The 16,243-nt window shown below is 41.5% G+C and overlaps 1 protein-coding gene across 4 annotated transcripts in view; it reads right to left on the reverse strand.

Annotated features, from left to right (window-relative positions):
• Nucleotides 1-7,112: 7,112 nt before the first annotated feature.
• LOC139376066 (nonsense-mediated mRNA decay factor SMG7-like) overlaps nt 7,113-16,243 on the reverse strand; it is a 30,707-nt gene continuing 21,576 nt past the window's right edge. For all 4 annotated transcript variants that reach the window (XM_071118218.1, XM_071118220.1, XM_071118219.1 and 1 more), the window contains 3 exons: nt 14,190-14,360; nt 13,853-14,016; nt 7,113-9,923 (listed from right to left, as the gene is read on the reverse strand). In XM_071118218.1, the coding sequence (XP_070974319.1) occupies nt 9,816-9,923; nt 13,853-14,016; nt 14,190-14,360 (443 nt within the window). In that variant the 3' untranslated portion in view covers nt 7,113-9,815. The remainder of the gene's footprint in view (nt 9,924-13,852; nt 14,017-14,189; nt 14,361-16,243) is intronic.

Consider the following 16,243-nt stretch of genomic DNA (forward strand, 5'->3'; position numbering starts at 1 on the left):
CTGCTTTGCTTTATCTTGGCCAGGTCGCAGTTGTAAATGAGAACTTGTCCTCAACTGGCCTACCTGGTTAAATAAAGGTGAAATAAAAATGTAAATGTGTACACTTCAGTTTTTGGCGGCCTGCTGTATCTTGTATCTCTGTAATAGTCCCACAGTTTTGAATTTTTAACAGTACTAAGCATGTGTTTGTAGGTCTTAGTTTTGAAACCAAAATGTACTTTGAGGGTAGCATACAATATTATGCGTAGTTTAGAAAATGCCACCATAGGGTGTCAGGGTTGAACAGGATAATCAATAGAGCATCAGCGTAATGGTAATAGTAATCATCAGTATATCAGCAGCTTATGTTGTGAGTAGGTGTGTGTATGTATGTGGCATCAGTAGTGTGTGTGCAAGGGCATGTACAGTGCCTTGCGAAAGTATTCGGCCCCCTTGAACTTTGCAACCTTTTGCCACATTTCAGGCTTCAAACATAAAGATATAAAACTGTATTTTTTTGTGAAGAATCAACAACAAGTGGGACACAATCATGAAGTGGAACGACATTTATTGGATATTTCAAACTTTTTTAACAAATCAAAAACTGAAAAATTGGGCGTGCAAAATGATTCAGCCCCCTTAAGTTAATACTTTGTAGCGCCACCTTTTGCTGCAATTACAGCTGTAAGTCGCTTGGGGTATGTCTCTATCAGTTTTGCACATTGAGAGACTGACATTTTTTCCCATTCCTCCTTGCAAAACAGCTCGAGCTCAGTGAGGTTGGATGGAGAGCATTTGTGAACAGCAGTTTTCAGTTCTTTCCACAGATTCTCGATTGGATTCAGGTCTGGACTTTGACTTGGCCATTCTAACACCTGGATATGTTTATTTTTTAACCATTCCATTGTAGATTTTGCTTTATGTTTTGGATCATTGTCTTGTTGGAAGACAAATCTCAGTCCCAGTCTCAGGTCTTTTGCAGACTCCATCAGGTTTTCTTCCAGAATGGTCCTGTATTTGGCTCCATCCATCTTCCCATCAATTTTAACCATCTTCCCTGTCCCTGCTGAAGAAAAGCAGGCCCAAACCATGATGCTGCCACCACCATGTTTGACAGTGGGGATGGTGTGTTCAGCTGTGTTGCTTTTACGCCAAACATAACGTTTTGCATTGTTGCTAAAAAGTTAAATTTTGGTTTCATCTGACCAGAGCACCTTCTTCCACATGTTTGGTGTGTCTCCCAGGTGGCTTGTGGCAAACTTTAAACAACACTTTTTATGGATATCTTTAAGAAATGCCTTTCTTCTTGCCACTCTTCCATAAAGACCAGATTTGTGCAATATACGACTGATTGTTGTCCTATGGACAGAGTCTCCCACCTCAGCTGTAGATCTGCAGTTCATCCAGAGTGATCATGGGCCTCTTGGCTGCATCTCTGATCAGTCTTCTCCTTGTATGAGCTGAAAGTTTAGAGGGACGGCCAGGTCTTGGTAGATTTGCAGTGATCTGATACTCCTTCCATTTCAATATTATCGTTTGCACATCCTTGGGATGTTTAAAGCTTGGGAAATCTTTTTGTATCCAAATCCGGCTTTAAACTTCTTCACAACAGTATCTCGGACCTGTCTGGTGTGTTCCTTGTTCTTCATGATGCTCTCTGCGCTTTTAACGGACCTCTGAGACTATCACAGTGCAGGTGCATTTATACGGAGACTTGATTACACACAGGTGGATTGTATTTATCATCATTAGTCATTTAGGTCAACATTGGATCATTCAGAGATCCTCACTGAACTTCTGGAGAGAGTTTGCTGCACTGAAAGTAAAGGGGCTAAATAATTTTGCACGCCCAATTTTTCAGTTTTTGATTTGTTAAAAAGGTTTGAAACATCCAATAAATGTTGTTCCACTTCATGATTGTGTCCCACTTGTTGTTGATTCTTCACAAAAAAATACAGTTTTATATCTTTATGTTTGAAGCCTGAAATGTGGCAAAAGGTCGCAAAGTTCAAGGGGGCCGAATACTTTCGCAAGGCACTGTAAGTACTGCATGTGTGTATGCGTGTGATAAGTGTCTGTTGGTGTGTGTGTCTGAGTGGGTAGAAAGCTGTGGATGATTCAGTGCAGGTAGGCAGTGTGGAGAGTCTTTGGGAGCACAGTGAGCTATTAAACAGTCTTATGGCCAGGGGAAAGAAGCTGTCTCTGAGCGTTAGAAAGGATTGTTATTCAGAAGAGCAATAGCGATGAGTTCAAGAGGTTTGATTCCAGGCACATTCAGCTCCATCCCCTTGACGATCCAGAGGCTGCAGCTGTCTGACTGCTATCTACTACTGTGCTCCGAGGCCCTGTGACAACAGGAGATTCAGTCCCTGCACAAAATACAAAAGGGTAGTGTTGTTCAGACAGTCACAAGCTTCTCAATGTTTGACAAGGCCCAAAAAGAGACAAGGATTTCATAGTTGCATCATGGCACGTAGCCTTCTGTACATCAATGGTTTCACTCTTCTCCCACCCAACTCATAGTAGCAGGCATGGAACCCAGGCTGAGGAATTTACTGATTCTTGCTGTATTTCGTTATGGCATGATATTTTGCTTATTCGTTTACTGCGTTTGTTTACTGCGTTTGCTCCCATCCTTTTTCTACAAAGGTTTCAGTATAATACTACCCGTTTTAATTTCATACATTATTTATACAGTGCCTTGCGAAAGTATTCGGCCCCCTTGAACTTTGCGACCTTTTGCCACATTTCAGGCTTCAAACATAAAGATATAAAACTGTATTTTTTTGTGAAGAATCAACAACAAGTGGGACACAATCATGAAGTGGAACGACATTTATTGGATATTTCAAACTTTTTTAACAAATCAAAAACTGAAAAATTGGGCGTGCAAAATTAATCAGCCCCTTTACTTTCAGTGCAGCAAACTCTCTCCAGAAGTTCAGTGAGGATCTCTGAATGATCCAATGTTGACCTAAATGACTAATGATGATAAATACAATCCACCTGTGTGTAAACAAGTCTCTGTATAAATGCACCTGCACTGTGATAGTCTCAGAGGTCCGTTAAAAGCGCAGAGAGCATCATGACGAACAAGGAACACACCAGGCAGGTCCGAGATACTGTTGTGAAGAAGTTTAAAGCCGGATTTGGATACAAAAAGATTTCCCAAGCTTTAAACATCCCAAGGAGCACTGTGCAAGCGATAATATTGAAATGGAAGGAGTATCAGACCACTGCAAATCTACCAAGACCTGGCCGTCCCTCTAAACTTTCAGCTCATACAAGGAGAAGACTGATCAGAGATGCAGCCAAGAGGCCCATGATCACTCTGGATGAACTGCAGAGATCTACAGCTGAGGTGGGAGACTCTGTCCATAGGACAACAATCAGTCGAATATTGCACAAATCTGGCCTTTATGGAAGAGTGGCAAGAAGAAAGCCATTTCTTAAAGATATCCATAAAAAGTGTTGTTTAAAGTTTGCCACAAGCCACCTGGGAGACACACCAAACATGTGGAAGAAGGTGCTCTGGTCAGATGAAACCAAAATTGAACTTTTTGTCAACAATGCAAAACGTTATGTTTGGCGTAAAAGCAACACACCATCCTCACTGTCAAACATGGTGGTGGCAGCATCATGGTTTGGGCCTGCTTTTCTTCAGCAGGGACAGGGAAGATGGTTAAAATTGATGGGAAGATGGATGGAGCCAAATACAGGACCATTCTGGAAGAAAACCTGATGGAGTCTGCAAAAGACCTGAGACTGGGACGGAGATTTGTCTTCCAACAAGACAATGATCCAAAACATAAAGCAAAATCTACAATGGAATGGTTCAAAAATAAACATATCCAGGTGTTAGAATGGCCAAGTCAAAGTCCAGACCTGAATCCAATCGAGAATCTGTGGAAAGAACTGAAAACTGCTATTCACAAATGCTCTCCATCCAACCTCACTGAGCTCGAGCTATTTTGCAAGGAGGTATGGGAAACAATTTCAGTCTCTCGATGTGCAAAACTGATAGAGACATACCCCAAGCGACTTACAGCTGTAATCGCAGCAAAAGGTGGCGCTACAAAGTATTAACTTAAGGGGGCTGAATAATTTTGCACGCCCAATTTTTCAGTTTTTGATTTGTTAAAAAAGTTTTAAATATCCAATAAATGTCGTTCCACTTCATGATTGTGTCCCACTTGTTGTTGATTCTTCACAAAAAAATACAGTTTTATATCTTTATGTTTGAAGCCTGAAATGTGGCAAAAGGTCGCAAAGTTCAAGGGGGCCGAATACTTTCGCAGGGCACTGTATATGAGGGTGCCCGTGTTTACGGATTTGGGGTTGTACCTGGTAGGTTCATTGATCATTTGTGTGAGATTGAGGGCATCAAGCTTAGATTGTAGGATGGCCGGGGTGTTAAGCATGTCCCTGTTTAGGTCACCTAGCAGCACGAGCTCAGAAGATAGATGGGGGGGCAATCAATTCACCTATGGTGTCCAGGGCACAGCTGGGGGCAGAGGGTGGTCTACAGCAAGCAGCAAAGGTGAGAGACTTGTTTCTGGAAAGGTGAATTTTTAGAAGTAGAAGCTCAAATTGTTTTGGTACAGACCTGGATAGTAAGACAGAACTTTGCAGGCTATCTCTGCAGTAGATTGCAACGCCACCCCCTTTGGTAGTTCTATCTTGGCGGAACATGTTATAGTTAGGGATGAACATTTCAGGGTTTTTGGTGGTTTTCCTAAGCTAGGATTCAGACACGGCTAAGACATCTGGGTTGGCAGAATGTGCTAAAGCAGTGAATAAAGCAAATTTAGGGAGTAGGCTTCTAATGTTAATATGCATGAAACCAAGGCTTTTACGGTTAAAGAAGTCAACAAATGAGAGCACCTGGGGAGTAGGTGTGGAGCTAGGCACTGCAGGTCCTGGATTAACCTCTACATCACCAGAGGAACAGAGGAGAAGTCGGATAAGGGTACGGCTAAAGGCTATAAGAACTGGCCGTTTAGCACGTTCGGAACAGAGAGTATAAGGAGCAGGTTTCTGGTCACGATAGCATAGATTCAAGGCATAATGTACAGACAAAGGTATGGTAGGAAGGAAGCACATTAAAGGCATTGAGTAATGATGAAAGAGATTTAGTCTCTAGAGACGTTTAAACCAGGTGATGTCATCGCATATGTGGGAGGTGGAACAACATGTTTGGTTAAGGCATATTGAGCAGGGCAAGAGGCACTACAGTGAAATAAGACAGTAATCACTAACCAGGACAGTAATGGACAAGGCATATTGATATTAGGGAGAGGCAAGCGCAGCCAAGTGAATCGTATGGGTCCAGTGAGTGGTTGGGTTGGCTGGAGACACGGCGATTCAGACATTTAGCAGGCTGGGGCTAGCAAGTTAGCAGAAGGGCCTTAGAGGGACGTCGCAATGGGGGAAACTACAAAGGAAACCACAAAAAGGCATACCTAAAAAGAAATTGCTAAAAAAAACAATTGAAAGTACTCATGGCCCCCAGCAGCCTCACAGCTTGCAAGCTGGTACTATGACTGCTGATCACCCTAATTGGCTGCACCTGATGAGCCTATCAACCAAGCATATGTAAGTGTATCCTGGATAACGTGTTTATGTCCTAACACTAACCTTCCTCTCATATAATTATTGGTACCAGCAGTATCCTAACAAGGCACCTCAGTTTCTAATGGTTAAGGTGCCACATTAAGTGCCAGTAGTGAACATTCCTCTATAAATTCCCAACATATAGCGTCTGAACTGGTCATAAAACATCTAACCCTGGCAGACACAGCTCTCGAATACTGTGCTTTTGGGAAAGCATGCAGTGCTTACATTTTTCTGAGATGCTGTACAAAAAACCTAGACAATTATATCCTTCTACCTTGTCAGAAACCGTTTCCACACTACAATTTTATATCAGATACACTCAAATGTTTTTAGGATACAAGAGTGATGCAATGCAACCTCTGTAGTGGGTGACACATTAGCAGGTTTGTCAGCAATGTGACACCGTGACCTTCAGTCGTCCATCCTCCGGAAACCGATAAGTGGTTGTGTGGTCTAGGAGTGTGTCAATTCGCTAACAGGCAATTGGAAAACGGTCCTCCCCTCCTCAATAGCCTCCTTTTGGCGAGGAAGCACAAGTGTATCTGCCTGTGCGCAGAATTTGGCATGCAGCGGAATGTAGTTGATGATCCCTGTTCTAAACACACTGTACTGTATTTGCGTGCATCTATCCTACCGCGGAAGAGTTGACATCTGCCAGACCCCCTTTGAAATCAGATGTATTGTCAGAGACAAGAATGCACACATTTAAAAACAATATGCTACCTATCCTTTGATCTATAAAATGTATTCCACAACTAACTTGGTTATCACTTTGTACATTTGTTTTGGGATCCACCCCTGTAAACGTAATTTGCTTGATGATGTGCAAGTGGAGGAGCTTCTCATTTCATTATAGCGCATTTTCATCCACGTTCACACTCCTCGCCGCCTTTCCTCGATTACGTTGGACCTTTTTCAAAAGATGGTGAGAAAAGAACGGAGAGGGGAGAATGCAGGAGTTGAGCAAATCAAATTGAGAAAAGGCCAATGTTTGATCATTTCCAACATCAACATTCGTAATTGGCTGATGCAGAATGTTACGAGAAAGAATCACTGCCAGCTGGTGAGGTTAGTATAGGGCTAAGTGTGGCAGGCTGTGACCACGTGCAACTAGGTCAATGGATTTTGAGAAAGAAAAAGTTTAAGTTGAAACTTAACATATGGCCCCCTAGGATTTCCTGAGTGTGTGGTGGGGAGGGAGGGTGACAGCCCGTGTGAAAAACATTTTCTAGTAATAAATTCTTGCTCAGTTCCTCTTGATCACCTTGACAATAAGGCTACATAACATCGGAGTCAAAATTATTCATTGTCTATTACCATTTAGCCATTTTCTCTAAACCATACTAATATCAGAATACTGTATGAATGGAAATTGTATACACAAATCTATTGTACACACTTTTGTCCTGAATTGTGAGTTGTGGGGAAAGTAGACTTGGTGCACAAGATGATACCTTCTTAGAAACCATACATACAGTACATGATAGTCACAGAAAAATGACAGTCCAGTGAAAAGATAGGGAGAACATGGTTTACTTTATTTAAAGGCATAGCCGATTCCACCATTTCTGAATGTCTAGAGAAAGACGAAAACACAAAAAGCTTAGAACACAAGCCCATTTCTGAATGACCCCCCGCCCACAGGTAAAAGGACTCCAACCTCACTCCCCATAACCCGTGAAAGCATTTAGAATTCCAAATCCTCATGCAATTTCAAACTTTCAGTGATTCTCTCCTTGATATTGAACTTAAACTGGGACACAGTGCTTGATGTTGGTTGGTCAGCTGTGCAGGGAACTGTTAATAGCAGTCTGTCATTTGTCATTGCCTGTAATGTCCCACAGGACTATTAGAAGTATGGAATGTTACAACTGCTCAAAGTGCAGGGTTCTTTTCCACAAACCTTAACGTGGTAAAACCAAAGCCACTTTTGTGTCAGTTTATTAAGGATGCAGCAGAGGAGATTCCACATGAATGCAGTAAATGGCAGGATGCCCAGAGCAGAGCGCTTCTAACATTCTAGTGCGTTACCCCTCACTCCCTCTTCCGCCCATCTAGACAGCAAGAACTGGTAAGCTCAACAACACTGACAAATACCATTCATGATCCAAACACACATTTGAAATCAGAACCCCTTTACAATGAGCAGATACAGGGCCAACTTCACAGCCCAGTTCCCCTCTAGCATTTATGTGCTGAATTCATTTTTTTTTTAATAGCTTCTGGCTGAATATATCCCAACATTCAGTCCAATCTATTTATCTTTTCTTTTTAAATATCATTTTAATGTAACAGGAAAAGCACAATCACACAAATTAGACATCATTTAAAGTTGGGTTTAATAAAATGTTCTCTACATGAAAATAAAAACATGTTTTTCCCCTCATACAAGATATTAAGTCTTTGTATACCCTTTAAATACAAAATGCCTTTTGCTGCCTAAACCATAGAGGGTACCAATGTATATAGTCATATTTCTAACCCTATCCAACAGTGACCCCTAGACTCAACTGGCCTCTAACCCTGTTCCTGGAGAGCCTCTCTTGGTCTGCTGATTGTCACTCAGTGCTTCATGGATTTCATTATTTGGGGAAAAAGTCATTGTCTGGCTTGGGCATTTCCGATAGATTCACACTGGCGTAACCCAAGTGACAGAAACTTAACACCAAACAATTAGTTCAGTTAGTTACACACCACAGAGGTATGTAAAAAGCAGAGCTATGACTTTAGACAAGCAAACCAAGCATGCAACTCTCCAGGGCCTAATATGCGTTAATTCGATAACTGTTGTGATTATAGTAGTGGTTGTGAAGAGGTTAGCATAAATCAGTCTCTCTCTCCTGTTCTAAGCCAAGTAGGGGAGTCAGGGACTACACCTGCTCTGTGCCCCAGCCACAGCCCAGCCCAACTGTCTGTCTGATGGTCTGTGTCTCGCTTGGCTTGTGCCCCATATTGCTGAACCAGCAGCTTTGCTGGACCCGTTTGCTTGTTTCCATTACATGACAGTGCCAATCATGATAGTAATAATAAAATAAAAAACACTGACCAGGCACAAAGAGAGCCAATAAAGCTGCTTAAAACTTTTAAAAGGCAGACCATGAACGAAATAAACAATTATGCAGATAAGCTAGAGTTACATGTTTACTCAAAGAAAGATGGGTAAAGATAACATATTAATATCTACTTTCCCCATAAGCAGTAAACTATTGGACATAGTTACCCAGTATTTCATAAAGCTAAAACTGCTACGAACAAATCACAAAATACAGTATTTCTAATAATTGCAAATCTCTATTAGAGCTAATAATACTATCCCTACATCTACTTTCTCATCACCGTCTCAGTTTGTTGATTCTTTTGTTTTTGAGCGAACTTTGTGGTGAGTTTGTGAAGCGTTCCCGTCATCCTCAACTGACCTGAAGATGCACCTCCCTCCTTGTAAAACCTATACAGAAAGGAACAATCTGCAAACTGGAAAATCGCATCTATAGCATAATCTGCATCTCATTTTCAAACGGTTCTGTGCACAGTATGATAGGCACACTTTCCCCCCACTTTTTACCAACGACTGTGGCAATATAGCTGTTAACGCCTTCATTCGTTCATTCATAACCCGGCTACGTCGAGCCACACTCCCCCTCCTCCTTGCTCTCTGTCCGAGATAAAGAAAATTTTGTCAAGAATTCAGAAAGATCCGTCTTTCTTTTTTTCACCACATCTACCGTTTTAGGACCACCTTGCCTTCCCAAAAACACCCCGCACCACCTTTAGGCTCCTCTCTTCTCCAGTAGGCAAATCAAAGACTGATAGTAAATCCACACCAAGAGCAGCTCAAGAATAGTTTTCAGAGACCAGATACATAGAATCCAAGTGAGATGGACTGAAGGATGGTTGTTTATTCCCACACTCTCCAGAGGAATTCAGGAGGTATGCATGGTGACTGGCTGTCAGAGGTTTTCAGTTTCCTCAATGTAAGAATCGTGCTCAGTGAGGTGGTGTGGGAGGTGCTTGCACGCCCTCGTTGCCATGGGAGGCACAGAGAGAGCGAGAGGGGAGAGTAGACTTGCACCAGTCCTCCTCGTCAGCAGAAGGGTGTTTTGAGCCTGTTGGGTCATCGTTTCACCTTCCCCAGCCTCCATATGCCGGTAATTCCGATTTGGAGCTCGTTTTTTTTTTTAACTTCTTACTTCTTCACACAAGTGCTTCTGACTGCAGGCCCTTCAGTGTGGAGGGTTCATGGTGCCCCGGCCCCTCTGCTGCTTCTGCTGCATGAGGAGCTGCTCCAGGGCCGAAGGCCCCGGCTGCATCATGGAGCTAGACCAGATGGACTGGGGAGCACAGAGATAGATTGAAAAGGAATTTAACAATATGGGCTGTGGCAGTCATTAAATTTTGTAAGCCGGTTATGGCCAGTCTCACGGTAATTTACAGTTAAATAACAAACACGTTTAGCATCTCCAGGACTCCACCTACACAAGTCGCTGATGCATGGCTTTGGAACATCTACATTTTAAAAAGTCTTATAAAAATCGAATTGAATATACACCATCACAATAAATCCATATATTTTAGGCAGGTCTAAACAAAGTTTATGATATGAAGAATTTGTATTTCAGAAGAACAGAGTATGAGTTTGCCTACTGTATGTTATCTGGATATGCTCCATGCCATAGGCTGTAGGCTTGATCATTTTGCTGACAAGATATGCTAATAAGTCCTGTGGCATTATTTTATATTACATTACATTTTATCGTGAGAAGATTATAATTGAACTTAGCTGAATAAAACAAAGGATATTTTTCCCATTCCAGAGCGAGAGTGCACATATGAAGTGGCTATGTTGAGAGTAAACGTCATCATTTGAAAAAGGGTCCTATACACTAGATTTAGTGTTATTTGGCAACTTTAGCTGTGAATTATACAAACCTTAGAAATCAAAAGACATATGGGCTACATGATGAGACTAAAAGCTTACGATCTGTTCCTTGCCTCAGGCGCCACACGCTGTTCTCTCATCATGTGATCATATTTTCACCCATCAGACTATCCTCAATTCAGTAATCTTTACAAATATCCAAAAATTGTTTCGATTTAGAATGGCCCATTATTAAATGGGCAGGAACAGGGGCAAAACATGTCATCTGTATGCACTCGAATAGCGAATGGAGGCCACTTTCCAGCTGGTACATTTTTCAGTCATGTCGGGTAGGCTACTCCGTTTATTAAACTGTGCAAGAGGTGATGTTCTACCCAAACTCTGTATGCCATATGTTCTCCAACCCTGTTACTGCAGCTACCCAGAGCTTAAATATAAGAAACCAAATGAAATCTTATTTGGGAAAATCAACAGTAACATGTTTTCACAACAAACAAAAAAACATTTAATTAAACAGCCCTTCTGCAATCTAAAGAAAGGAATGAAGGAAAGAGAGGAGGAGATGGAAATGCATGGTGGTGAGATATTCTGTAGCTAAGAGATCATGTGTCATCCTACTCATTATGAAAATATAAGAAATGCCCTATTACTAGGCTATTCACAATCAAATACAAACTCACTATAACTGTTGGCTAACTCTGAATTTGTTGAATTTAGACTAGACCAATTATGTACCAAAGATATACTTTTGTGTTTAGAACACCTACTCATTCAAGGGTTTTTCTTTTTACCATTTTCTAGAATAATAGTGAAGACATCAACTATGAAATTACCCATATGAAATCATGCAGTAACCAAAAAAAAGTTTTAAACATCCAAATATATTTTATATTTGAGATTCTTCAAATAGCCTCCCTTTGCCTTGACAGCTTTGCACACTCTTGGTTCTCTCTCAACCAGCTTCACCTGGAATCCTTTTCCAACAGTCCTCAAGTAGTTCCCACATATGCTGAGCACTTGTTGGCTGCTTTTCCTTTACTCTGCAGTCTGACTCATCCCAAACCATCTCATTTGGGTTGAGGTTGGGGGATTGTGAAGGCCAGGCACTCCCTCACTCTCCTTCTTGGTCAAATAGCCCTTACACCGCCTGGAGGTATGATGGGTCATTGTCCTATTGAAAAACAAATAATAGTCCCACTAAGCGCAAACCAGATGGGATGGCATATTGGTACAGCATGCTGTCGTAGCCATGCTGGTTAAGTTTGCTTTGAATTCTAAATAAATCACAGTGTCAACAGCAAAGCACCCCCACACCACCTCCTCCATGCCTTACGGTGGGAAATACACGTGTCTCACAAAGACAGAGCGGTTGGAACCAAAAATCTCAAATTTGGTCTCATCAGACCGATTTCCACCGGTCTAATGTCCATTACTTGTGTTTCCTGGCCCAGGCAATTCTCTTCTTCTCATTGAGGTCTTTAGTAGTGTTTTCTCTGCAGCAATTCTTCAATAAAGGCCTGATTCACACAGTCTCCTCTGAACAGATGATTTAGAGATGTGTGTTACTTGAACTCTGAAGTATTTATTTGGGCTGCAATTTCTGAGGCTGGTAACTAATTAACTTATCCTCTGCAGCAAAGGTAACTCTGGGTCTTCCATTCCCGTGGGAGTCCTCATGAGAGCCAGTTTCATTATAGCGCTTGGTGGTTTGTGACTGCACTTGAAGAAACTTTAAAAGTTCTTGAAATTTTCCGTATTGACTGACTTTCATGTCTTAAAGTAACGATGGGCTGTCTTTTTGCCATAATATAGACTTGGTCTTTTACCAAATAGGGCTATCTTCTGTATTACACCCCCCCAAAAGCTGTTTTTTTGCAAGATGCAGAGTAGGTGAACGGATGATCTCCGCATGTGTGATTCCCACTGTGAAGCATGGAGGAGGTGGTGTGATGGTGCTTTGCTGGTGACACGGTCAGTGATTTATTTAAATTTCAAGGCACACGTAACCAGCATGGATACCACAGCATTCTGCAGCGATACGCCATCCCATCTGGTTTGCGCTTAGTGAGATCCTCATTTGTTTTTCAACAGGACAATGACACAAAACACACCTCCAGACTGTGTAAGGGCTATTTGACCAAGAAGGAGAGTGATGGAGTGCTGCATCAGATGACCTGGCCTCCACAATCGCTCGACCTCAACCCAATTGAGATGGTTTGGGATGAGTTGGACCGTGGAGTGAAGGAAAAGCAGCCAACAAGTGCTCAGCATATGTGGGAACACCGTCAAGTCTGTTGGAAAAGCATTCCAGGTGAAGCTGGTAGTGAGAATGCCAAGAGTGTGCAAAGCTGTCATCAAGGCAAAGGGTGGCGACTTTGAAGAATCTTGAAAAAGAAAAGGAGAGCCGCACACTAGGAGCTCAGATGCAATAATTGAATAGCCTAATAACCAACATTTTGACAGACAAGCTGTCTTCATCAGGGTATAAATGACAAACACTGCGGGTCACTAGTTTATATAGTTTCAAAGGACATACTTTAAATAATCTCAAATATATTTTGATATGTTTAACACTTTTTTGGTTACTACGTGATTCCATGTGTTATTTCATAGTTTGGATGTCTTCCCTATTATTCCACAACGTAGGAGAGTAAAAATAAAAACTGAGTTGAGTTGGCATCCAAATGTTTGACATATATACATCCATATATTCAAATTAATTTGCATTGACGTCAGATTGGTTAGAGGGACAATAGAGCCCTGAGTACCAGACCATTAGAACCTGATGGAGGAACAATAAAGCTCTGAGTACCAGGCTATTAGGACCTGATGGAGGAACAATAGAACATTGAGTACCCGGCCATTAGGACCTGATGGAGGAACAATAGAGCCCTGTATACCAGGCCATTAGGACCTGATGGAGGAACAATAGAGCCCTGTATACCAGGCCATTAGGACCTGATGATCATTAGCAAATTGGGTACTACCAGAGCATGTCCAAACTGCCTAAAGGAAGATTAACATGACTCAACAGTCACATGGAATTTTACTACGGTCATGACTCATAACTGTCGGTGTGGCTGTAATACGGTCACCGCAACAGCCCTAGACAGGACCTAAAATAAAGTTGGGGTGATATAAGTGGCAATAACAGGTGACGTCGCTTAATTCTAAATGACTAAAGGAGACTTTAGTCCAGTAACTTCCCCTTAATTCAGATGTTATCCAGAAGTCTTGGTTGGAATATCCCTTGAATCATTAGGGAATAATCTTGTAATCCAGGAATTCTCAAACTGGGATTTCTTGAAAACTTGGAAATTTGTGGAAAGTTACCAGACTTTTGCAACCCTAAAGGTAAGAAATGTATGTGTCGTGTGGTACCTTCAGACTGTCCAGGAGCACAGTGGAGGAGTCTTCCATTGGCAACTCCTGGGCGGCCCAGGAGCTGCTGGGGGTGTTCCCCTGGTGCCAGCTGTTCTCAGGGGTTCGGTGGTCTGAAGACGACGACGCAGAGGGCAGGTAGTCCAGACCAAACCCACTCACAGCTACTTGACAAAAACAGAGATTCATTATATAAAACGCCATGACTTAAGAATAACACAAAATGTCTGGAAAAGGCTAAGTTGATATACCAAACATGACATTCATTACATATATCAGTGGGTATAAGGGGTATATGGATACAATTTATATATTTAGATTCATGAGGTTGACTTACGCGTCTTTTCCACCTTCCAGCGGTCGACCATCCTCCTGTCTCGGTTGTCGGGTGTTCCTATGGGGCCGAAGTTAGAGAAGGGGATGGAGCCATGGTTGTGCGTGGGTGGAGAAGAAGGTAAACTGCTTGGGTTGGAAGAATGGGGGGACTGGCTTGCTGGTGTAGAGTGGTCTGTTATGGAAATGGAGAAATATAATTATAATTACATGCAAATATGTCTTAATTTCTAACAGAATTTCTGCCTTTATAAAATGTTATTCAATAAAGATTATATTGAAATATTGACTCAGATGCTAAGGCCAGAGAAAGTTTAATTACTGTTTTAAACGGATGGCCCTCCTTAATTGTCTCCACCACCCGTTAATTATTATTATAATTTTTTTTAAATCAGATGTTATTTTTCGGGCAATATATGCAGCGCTTTGTTGATAATGCACTGTCCTCTCTCCCTTGACGCTTTACCTAGTTGATGAGCAAGAGACCAAACAGCCTCGGATTGGACAGTGAAACAAAGTGATGATACGCCACCGAGAACAGCTAGCATGTCCAGCAAAGTACATCGCCAGTGGCACTCTCACACTTCGTGCAGATCAGCAGCTCCACAATGATATGGATTGACTGTCTCCAAGGCGGGGGCTTTTCGTGGCAGCCAGACGAGACAATTGAAGCAAGATGCGGTGAGTTACTGGGCTTGAATTTAGTAAAACTGGCTCTATATAGATTTACGCTTCTAATTGGGCATGTTATAAACAAAAAAATTTATTTTGACGATAGGCTATACTTTATGGCTGGATTTATGTATTTCCAGTGCTACATAAAATTTGTCAAACCTAAATTGATTAACTCCCTTTCTACAAGGCCGAGTCTAAGAGAGAGGCCTAATCATATTTGTATGAACATTTTGTTAACGCCTTATAGGAGATGCATTCAGGTAATGAACTCATTATTATACAACATTTTAATATGATTATAATTATTTGTCAATAAAGTCATGAATTAGATGTTGGTTTTTAATAGTCTACTCTATACATCACATTAACTTCCTATGGCTGGGGGGCAGTATTGAGTAGCTTGGATGAATAAGGTTCCCAGAGTAAATTGCCTGCTACTCTGTCCCAGATGCTAATATATGCATATTAGTAGTATTGGATAGAAAACACTGAAGTTTCTAAAACTGTTTTAATGATGTCTGTGAGTATAACATAACTCATATGGCAGGCGAAAACCTGAGACAAATCCAACCAGGAAGTGGGAAAACTGGTGTTTGTAGTTTCACTTAAGTGATTGCCAATCCAATATGCTGTGTCTATGGGGCCAGATTGCACTTCCCAATGCTTCCAGCAGATGTCAACAGTCTTTAGAAAGTTGTTTCAGGCTTCAATTGTGGAAGGGTGTCGAATAAGAGCTGTTTCAACAAGTGGACTAGGCTGAGACCAATCAGTTGTTTGCTGCGCGGTCAAGCGGGCGCGCCGTTCCTTCTTTTTCCTCTGTAATGCTATTGTCCGGTTGGAATATTATTGAAGATTTATTATAAAAAGACCCTAAGGCTTGATTGTAAACATCGTTTGACATGTTTCTACAAACTGTAATGGAACTCTTGACTTTTTGTCTGGATTTTGCGCTCGAGCATTGTGCCTTTGGAATAGTGAACTAAACGCGCAAACAAAACGGAGGTATTTGGACATAAATATGGACGTAATCAAACAAAACTAAAATTTCTTGTGGAAGCGGGAGTCCTGTGAGTGCATTCCGAAGAATATCAGCAAAGGTAAGTGAAGATTTATAATGCTATTTATGACTTCTGTTGATTCCACAATTTGGTGGGTAACTGTATTGCTTTTGTGGCTGAACCTGTTCTCAGATTATTGAATATTGTGCTTTTGCCGTAAAGCTTTTTTGAAATCTGACACAGCGGCTGCACAAGTTAATCTTAAATTTTATGTAAAACATGTATCTTTCATCAAAGTTTATGATGAGTATTTCTGTTGTTTGATGTGGCTCTCTGCAATTTCTCCGGATGTTTTGGAGGCATTTCTGAACATGGTGCTAATGTA

This window comes from Oncorhynchus clarkii, chromosome 20 (assembly GCF_045791955.1).
Source record: "Oncorhynchus clarkii lewisi isolate Uvic-CL-2024 chromosome 20, UVic_Ocla_1.0, whole genome shotgun sequence".
NCBI lineage: Eukaryota > Metazoa > Chordata > Actinopteri > Salmoniformes > Salmonidae > Oncorhynchus > Oncorhynchus clarkii.